General features: G+C 39.0%; 1 protein-coding gene across 2 annotated transcripts in view; it reads left to right on the top strand.

The window, feature by feature from the left end:
• LOC128702573 (transmembrane protein 117) overlaps positions 1-10,000 on the top strand; it is a 130,500-nt gene that overhangs the window by 112,027 nt on the left and 8,473 nt on the right. For both annotated transcript variants that reach the window (XM_053796866.2, XM_053796876.2), the window contains exons 8-9: positions 3,034-3,159; positions 4,657-4,790. In XM_053796866.2, coding sequence (XP_053652841.1) covers positions 3,034-3,159; positions 4,657-4,790 — 260 coding nt within the window. The remainder of the gene's footprint in view (positions 1-3,033; positions 3,160-4,656; positions 4,791-10,000) is intronic.

The following is a 10,000-nucleotide window of genomic DNA, read 5'->3' as shown; positions in this document are numbered from 1 at the left end:
TACCCAGCGTAAACATTTCAATTGTTTAAGGTTCCGTCAACACCCACCCATTTGACTGTTTCTGCAACAGTTCCTTGTTAAACCACGGTACGGGTGGGGTTTGAATCCATGGGTGAGTCGTACAACTCCAGGCTAGTGGAGTTTTACGACTCACTCGCCATGGGTTCAGACCCCACCCGTTCTGTGGTTTGTAATCCTGTGTTAAGAGGACGGGCTGCCCCCTGAGGCTAGTACAGGATGAGTGAAAATACCAGTTGGGGGGTCCTTACATCAGTAGGGCAAAATGGAAGTATTTTGTCTGTCAGGCCTCTCAAGGGACTTGATCCTAGAGACTGGACTTTTCCTTCCCTTCTCTGAATCGAACCTCAATGACTCCCATTCCCCGGTGGATTTAGCGCTTTGCCCCAATTAAAAATCATTTTTTTGTCGGGAGAAATAACAGGAATCCCCGTGAAAACATGAAGTATTGTCGTGAGTGCCTGGAGGAACAACTCGCTCTGTTTACAGCTATTACCTGGAGTTTACCTGGAGAGGGTTTCGGGGGTCAACGCCCCCGCTGCCCGGTCTGACACCAGGCCTCATGGTGGATCAGGGTCTGATCAACCAGCGAAACGTGGACCAAATAATAATAATTATTTACAAGTACATGTACAAGGTATACAGTCCTACCTGATATCAATGATATACTACTAAATACTATATAGAAAGCCGCTTGTTATTCAGAGCAGTGAGGGCAAATTAGGTCCTTGTCCCAGGATGCGACCTACACCAGTCGACTAACACCCAGGTACCCATTTTACTGATGGGTGAGCATAGACAACCGGTGCACAAAACACGCCTCAAGTTCCTACCGCGCTGGGAATCGAACGTAGACCCTCGCCGTGTGAAGCCAGAGCTATGGCGATCGGGCTACGGAGCACCGTATATAATATTTAATAATTTGTTCTGCAGTGTTTCTTTTCAGTGCTGCTTGTAGTTTTTTTTTTTAACTTGCCAGGAAGAACTTTGTTACTTGAACCACTATCCACTTGCAGCTTCAGGCTTTATTATCTGTGTTAAGTAAGCTTTATTCTAAGTAAGAAAACCTTATATGTTGGGGTATTTTGTCTGTCAGGAGAATTTGGAAAATTCTTCCCGTCGTGGATGTTTAGTTGTATGTTGACAAAGAAGACCCTTATTTGGACTATAACCGGTGTGACCTATTTCCATTAGGTTTTTTTTTTTTTTTAAATCCTCTCCCAGGATCCGAGCTACAACAGTTGACTAACCCCCAGAGTACCTATGTACTACTAAATAGCAGCAGCAGATGTTGGAAGACTTGTTCCATACGTTTCACCCGCCTTTGATTTAACCTAGGATACCCTGGTATGTGTGCCGGGCACGCTACTGCTATACTCTGAGGTCCCCGTCCTACAGAGCTTCAACCATTTAGCAAAAAAGGCTTCCGCGAGCTTAACAGTCCATCCACGTAAGAAATTAAATATCACATAATTAAATATGATGATGGTTCCTGCAGTTCATTTTTCAAACAGGACCATCATACATGAGTCTCAATACATTTGCAATTTATGTATATTGCTTAAAAATGCGATTTTGAATTAAACAATACATTAAATACTCATTATAGACAAAAATTATGATAAATGATTAATATTTAGCCAGGGAAGGGTTAGCCTGTCAACTACACTAGGATGGTTAAGGCTGCATATAATCCATTACCACCAAAGTGGGTAAGAGATTATATACTGAGTTATTTTAATCCCTAAAACCGGGATTAAAATAAGCTTTCAGCATATACACTGAGAAAAATGCACATCTGAGTGCATATCCTGTGTATGAATCTCCAATAGACCAATGATATGATATATTTCCAGTGGTATTCCTCTTCGTTTTGTATCAAATTTTGTTGCTAAAGGTTCCATAAAGCACTGCCATTGAATCGGTATATGAAATTTTAAGTATTAAGATATGATAAGGTTTGTTCGAATTTTTAACACTGGGGAGGGTTAGCCATCCAGAATTACACAAGAAAGTCAGTGCGTCATCGAGGACGTCTTATTTCCACTGGGGTCCTTCAATCTTGTCTCCCAGGATGCGACCCACACCAGTCCAATAACAACCAGGTACCTACTTACTGCTAGGTGAACAGGGACAGCAGGTGTAAGGAAACATGCCCAGCATTTCTACCCTTGCCGGGGATTGAATACAGACACTTAGTGTGTGAGGCGAATGCGTTGCCTCATTATATAAATGGTTATAACTATGACCATAATTTTTAAAGAGGTGGACCGGTAAGCCAGGGAAAGGCCTCGATCAGATGGCCAAAAGCTCCCGCAGATGGTCATCATCTGACCAAGACCAGCGTCAGGAAACACTCGTCCTATTTCCTGACGAACCTTACCTAACCCTGCCTCATTATTCCTGATATTTTATAATGATCATATGGTAATCATGACTCGGGTGGTAGTGTCCTCAGTTTACACACTGTGGTACCCGGAATCGTGCCCAATACGAGTGAAATTTGGGTCATTTTTTCTTGCATCTGCTACTACTGTTCACATATCAATAGGTAGATACCTGGGGAGTTAAATGTTGTGGGTCGCATCCTCAGGGAGAATATTAAAGGACCTCCCTTGATATAGACAAACAGTCCCCGATGACACAAGGGCTTTATTGGGCTATCCTGGGTGGCTAACCGTACTGTAACTTATTGCTAGGCTTTTAACTAATAAGATATTACAAGGACTCCAATGGAAATTAGTCACTGTGTCGGACCTTTTTGGGGGGGGTTATCCTAGGTAATTTATACACGTGTTACTATGTATGATAATTGTACTTATGTGGATCTGTACGTAAATGAACTTACTGTCTCCGTATCTTTTTTTTTTTTTATATGTCAACGCTAGTCATTGAAGATAGTTTCCCCTAATCACTTCCCCATTTTTCTGCAATGCGTTTTCTATGGTCAGAACATTTATATTTGTTCTGAATTATTTATTTATTTTCATTTCTGATTAAATTTTGTTTCCACAGATCCCGTCAGCAGGCATGTATACTCTGTGGAGGACCCTGTGTTTGTGAATGAAGGCAACGAAACCCTGTGGACCTGGGAAGCACGCTCTGAAATCAACAATGAGACAGGACTCCCTTATAGAGAACGTAAGACCTTTAGAAGACCCTTTTTAAAGACCTATGTAAAATAGTTGTACTCAGAAAAAAAAAATTCTACAGACAATAGTATAAATTTGTGAAAATTGGAGAAATTGGAGAAAAGTATTTGAGGTGGTCAGTCCCTCAGCCTGGAGAAGAGTTCAACTCCATGGTCTGGAACGATATCGTTCCAGACCATGGAGCTGTTGTGGTAGATACACTTTTGTGATCTTTTGAAAGTGAAATTCTCTGATATTATCATTCCTATGTCCTTCACATTAGTTTTTCGCTCTATTGAGTGGCAGGAATTTTTTTGTACTCCGATAGTTTTAATTTACTCAGCTTTCCCATATCAGAGTAATGGAAATTTTTCTTCATTGAACTTCATACTGCTTTCTGAGGCCCATTTAAAGATTTGGTTCATGTCCGCCTGGAGTCTTTCAGTGTCTTGGATGGACGACTGTTCTCATGTCTGACATAGACATCTCTGTCTATGTCAGATATGAGAATAAGGAACAGAATGGGAGCGAGTACTGTGCCTCGTGGAACAGCTTTTCACTGCTACCGCCTCAAACTCTACTCTATTTACTATTACTCTTTGTGTTCTGTTTGTTAGGAAGTTATAGCTCCATCTACCATCATTTCTCATTATTCCTAAATCATGCATTCCTTGCGTTGTTACACCATGGTCGCACTTGTCGAAGGCTTTCGTAAAGTCTGTGTATACTACATCTGCATTTTGTTTGCCCTCTAGAGCATCCAAGAAATTGTCAGTTATATATCTGTTGTATATGCTGTGGTTGTTATTCGTTTTCTTTGTCTTTCATTGTTTCGTTATCTTCCATTCATTTTTATTTGATATACTCCGATATACTCTATTTGATATAATCTCTCTCCCTCTCCCTCTCTCTCTCTCTCTCTCTCTCTCTTTATTTCACTGAAATATCTCTAATGACTTTAATCTTCTTGGCATTTTGCCAACTTTTTCCTGGGGTCGATGGTTCTCCGTCTGACTCGCTTTTTCTTTTTCTTAACTTTAAAGAAAATCTGTGTTTTATTAGTTTATTTTCTCACAGCAGTTGTATTCCTATCACAATATGCAAATAAAATCAATGTGCAACATGGAATTTCCTCTTGTTGCATTACCCTCAGTGACCTTTTGGTGTGGTAACTCCCGTGGTCGTTAGAGTAAGTAGGTTTTATTTGTACTAATGACCCCAGAGAGTTAATAGCATCAGAGGGTTATTAACTCTGTAACGCTGTTAACCTTATAGGGTTATTTCCCGAGTATTTTTATTCCCGAAGGGATAACCTTCGAGGGTTATCATCCCCAGAGGGTTTTTAGCTCCATAGGGGCTAAAATTATTAACCCCGAAGGGTTATATCCCGAGGGTTATTAACCCCAGAGGGTTATTTAGCCTTGTTCACATTCTAGGAAGTATTTATATCTTGTTGCACAACCTGAGGACGGACCTGTCTTTACTAACCTGCTTGGTACCCTTGCAGAGGACATGTTCATGTACTCACGCTTTATGGAGTACAGTGTAGCGGTCAAGTGCACGGCACTCATCCCCAATATCCTGGGCTTCATCATGCTCTTCACTCTTGTCTCACTCTACGGCCGCTTCCCTCCTAACCAGGTTAGTTGTGTGAGCACCCACGAGTGCTTTGGTAAGTTTGAGTGGGTTACAGAGCAGTGACAACCAAGCAGATGTTTGGTATATTTAAGCAGGTGTTTGGTGTGTTTGAGTGTGTTGCAGAGCAGTGGCAACCAAGCAGGTGTTTGGTATGTTTGAGTGCGTATGTTTGTTTGGATTTATATAAATTAATTGTGTGTGGAATTTTTAAGTGAGTGGAGTGACCGAGCATCAAAGGAGGTTTAGAAGAGATTCGGATTGTGTTTAATGTCTTTTGCAGTATTCTAATCGAAATTTAAAAATTCTCTAATTTCCTAAAATATTCTCAAATTTCCATAAAAATCTCTCTAATTTATATTCTCATCCTGCTGCTCCTAGATCAGCATTTCATATTATGACAAATTTATTTATTTCATATATTTACAGTACAATTCTTGCATACTCTTTGGGAATGTGTATACCTAGCTGGATTTGCCGAGATTACACCATAGCTGCTGGGCCCTTAGCTGTTCAATGTTTATATCTAGTTTTGAATCCGTGTGTATGCGTACTCGCCTAATTGTTTTCACCTAATTGTGGTTACAAAAGTCGATTCGTAGTTCCTGGCCCCGCCTCTTCACTGCTCGCTGTGTGTGTGTGTTTGTTCATTTTAAATTGCAACACAAAAAATGCAGAGTAACAACACAAACTTGCATAACTTTTGTATAGAGCGGCCAAACAAAACTACCAATAAAACTAAAGTGAACTATTTGAAACCTGATTAAATCCTGTTGCTTCCTTTAGTCGACTTTGATGTGTGTTAGCTGCCTTATACAAAAGCTTTGTACGTAATTATAAATGTGTTGTTACTCTGTATTTTCCATATTGTTTCATTTATTTCAACCCTCGCAGTAGTGCCCAACCCACTTGTGTCTGGAGTTCGTCAGTAAGAACCCACATTCCACCCCTCACAATATTCTTCAGGGTTCTCGTCTACTTACAAAGACCTCGTCTTGTATTATAACATTACGTCACTGCTGATCTACGTAACATTATTGTTTATATAACTCTTCTAAATTTTATTCTAAATTTTTAGCTTAACTCCAACTTCTTTGAAAAATGTTCTATACACGTGAATGAGAGTTTGTCGTAAATCAACATCATTAAGGCTATATTACTTTAGTTTGATACTTAATTCTTGTACTAATTATAATTATAAAAAGTATGAGCTCGTAATATTTAAAATGGTATTTAATTATTGTTACAATAGAGCTCAGAGTTTGATGATGGACGAAGAAGCATCAGAAACGTTAATACATAAACTGGAGATCCTTTGGAGATCACAGTAAACAGGCGATATCACAGTATGCAAAATAACCACAGTGAAAAAAATAGTGAAATTCCAAGCACTTTCGTGATTTCTAACATTATCAAGGAATAATACAATGATAATGTAAGTAATCGCGAAAGCGCTTGGAATTTCACTAATTTTTCACTGTGGTTATTTTTCATATTGTGATATCACCTGTTTATTGTGATTATATATATATATATATATATATATATATATATATATATATATATATATATATATATATATATATATATATATATATATATATATATATATATATATATATTATATATATATATATATATATATATATATATATATATATATATATATATATATATATATATATATTTTCAACAAGTTGGCCGTCTCCCACCGAGGCAGGGTGACCCAAAAAAGAAAGAAAATCCCCAAAAAGAAAATGCTTTCATCATCATTCAACACTTTCACCACACTCACACATAATCACTGTTTTTGCAGAGGTGCTCAGAATACAACAGTTTAGAAGCATATACGTATAAAGATACACAACATATCCCTCCAAACTGCCAATATCCCAAACCCCTCCTTCAAAGTGCAGGCATTGTACTTCCCATTTCCAGGACTCAAGTCCGACTATATGAAAATAACCGGTTTCCCTGAATCCCTTCACTAAATATTACCCTGCTCACACTCCAACAGATCGTCAGGTCCCAAGTACCATTCGTCTCCATTCGCTCCTATCTAACACTCTCACGCACGCTTGCTGGAAGTCCAAGCCCCTCGCCCACAAAACCTCCTTTACCCCCTCTCTCCAACCCTTTCGAGGACGACCCCTACCTCGCCTTCCTTTCCCTATAGATTTATATGCTTTCCATGTCATTCTACTTTGATCCATTCTCTCTAAATGACCAAACCACCTCAACAACCCCTCTTCTGCCCTCTGACTAATACTTTTATTAACTCCACACCTTCTCCTAATTTCCACACTCCGAATTTTCTGCATAATATTTACACCACACATTGCCCTTAGACAGGACATCTCCACTGCCTCCAACCATCTCCTCGCTGCTGCATTTACCACCCAAGCTTCACACCCATATAAGAGTGTTGGTACTACTATACTTTCATACATTCCCTTCTTTGCCTCCATAGATAACGTTTTTTGACTCCACATATACCTCAATGCACCACTCACCTTTTTTCCCTCATCAATTCTATAATTAACCTCATCCTTCATAAATCCATCCGCCGACACGTCAACTCCCAAGTATCTGAAAACATTCACTTCTTCCATACTCCTCCTCCCCAATTTGATATCCAATTTTTCTTTATCTAAATCATTTGATACCCTCATCACCTTACTCTTTTCTATGTTCACTTTCAACTTTCTACCTTTACACACATTCCCAAACTCATCCACTAGCCTTTGCAATTTTTCTTTAGAATCTCCCATAACCACGGTATCATCAGCAAAAAGTAACTACGTTAATTCCCATTTTGAATTTGATTCCCCATAATTTAATCCCACCCCTCTCCCGAACACCCTAGCATTTACTTCTTTTACAACCCCATCTATAAATATATTAAACAACCATGGTGACATTACACATCCCTGTCTAAGACCTACTTTTACCGGGAAGTAGTCTCCCTCTCTTCTACACACCCTAACCTGAGCCTCACTATCCTCATAAAAACTCTTTACAGCATTTAATAACTTACCACCTATTCCATATACTTGCAACATCTGCCACATTGCTCCCCTATCCACTCTATCATATGCCTTTTCTAAATCCATAAATGCAATAAAAACTTCCCTACCTTTATCTAAATACTGTTCACATATATGCTTCAACGTAAACACTTGATCTACACATCCCCTACCCACTCTGAAACCTCCTTGCTCATCCGCAATCCTACATTCTGTCTTACCTCTAATTCTTTCAATTAAAACCCTACCATACACTTTTCCTGGTATACTCAATAAACTTATTCCTCTATAATTTTTACAATCTCTTTTGTCCCCTTTCCCTTTATATAAAGGGACTATACATGCTCTCCGCCAATCCCTAGGTATCTTCCCCTCTTTCATACATTTATTAAACAAAAGTACCAACCACTCCAACACTATATCCTCCCCTGCTTTTAACATTTCTGTCATGATCCCATCAATTCCAGCTGCTTTACCCCCTTTCATTCTACGTAATGCCTCACGTACCTCCCCCACACTTACATTCTGCTCTTCTTCACTCCTAAAAGATGGTATACCTCCGTGACCAGTGCATGAAATTACCACCTCCCTTTCTTCCTCAACATTTAAAAGTTCCTCAAAATATTCTCGCCATCTACCTAATACCTCCCTCTCCCCATCTACTAACTCCCCTACTCTGTTTTTAACTGACAAATCCATACTTTCCCTAGGCTTTCTTAACTTGTTTAACTCCAAAAATTTTTCTTATTTTCGTTAAAATTTCTTGACAGTGCCTCTCCCACTCTATCATCTGCTCTCCTTTTGCACTCTATCACCACTCTCTTCACCTTTCTTTTACTGTCCATATACTCTGCTTTTCTTATAACACTTCTGCTTTGTAAAAACCTCTCATAACCTAACTTTTTCTCTTTTATCACACCCTTTACTTCATCATTCCACCAATCACTCCTCTTTCCACCTGCCCCCACCCTCCTATAACCACAAACTTCTGCCCCACATTCTAATACTGCATTTTTAAAACTATTCCAACCCTCTTCAACCCCCCCACTACTCATCTTTGCACTAGCCCACCTTTCTGCCAACAGTCGCTTATATCTCCCCCGAACTTCCTCCTCCCTTAGTTTATACACTTTCACCTCACTCTTACTTGTTGTTGCCACCTTCCTCTTTTCCCATCTACCTCTTACTCTAACTGTAGCTACAACTAAATAATGATCCGATATATCAGTTGCCCCTCTATAAACATGTACATCCTGGAGCCTACCCATCAACCTTTTATCCACCAATACATAATCTAACAAACTACTTTCATTACGTGCTACATCATACCTTGTATATTTATTTATCCTCTTTTTCATAAAATATGTATTACTTGTTACCAAATCTCTTTCTACACATAGCTCAATTAAAGGCTCCCCATTTACATTTACCCCTGGCACCCCAAATTTACCTACTACTCCCTCCATAACATTTTTACCCACTTTAGCATTGAAATCCCCAACCACCATTACTCTCACACTTGATTCAAAACTCCCCACGCATTCACTCAACATTTCCCAAAATCTCTCTCTCCTCTACACTTCTTTCTTCTCCAGGTGCATACACGCTTACTATAACCCACTTTTCACATCCAATCTTTATTTTACTCCACATAATCCTTGAATTAATACATTTATAGTCCCTCTTTTCCTGCCATAACTTATCCTTGAACATTATTGCTACTCCTTCTTTAGCTCTAACTCTATTTGAAACCCCTGACCTAATCCCATTTATTCCTCTCCATTGAAACTCTCCCACCCCCTTCAGCTTCGTTTCACTTAAAGCCAGGACATCCAGCTTCTTCTCATTCATAACATAAACAATCATCTCTTTCTTATCATTTGCACAATATCCAAGCACATTCAGACTTCCCAATTTGACAATTTTCTTCTTATTCTTTTTAGTAATCTTTACAGGAAAAGGGGTTATAAGCCCATTGTTCTCGGCATTTTAGTTGACTTTTACAACACGCATGGCTTACTGAGGAAAGATTCTTATTCCACTTCCCCATGGATATAAAAGGAAAAGTAATAAGACCAAGAACTATTAAGATAAAATCAAAGAAAACTCAGATGAGTGTGTATAAATAAACGTGTACATGTATGTGTAGTGTGACCTAAGTGTAAGTAGAAGTAGCAAGACGTACCTGTA

Source organism: Cherax quadricarinatus, chromosome 37 (assembly GCF_038502225.1).
Source record: "Cherax quadricarinatus isolate ZL_2023a chromosome 37, ASM3850222v1, whole genome shotgun sequence".
Lineage (NCBI taxonomy): Eukaryota > Metazoa > Arthropoda > Malacostraca > Decapoda > Parastacidae > Cherax > Cherax quadricarinatus.
Note: the sequence above shows the minus strand (reverse complement) of the source record. Positions and strands in the feature narration are given on the sequence as shown.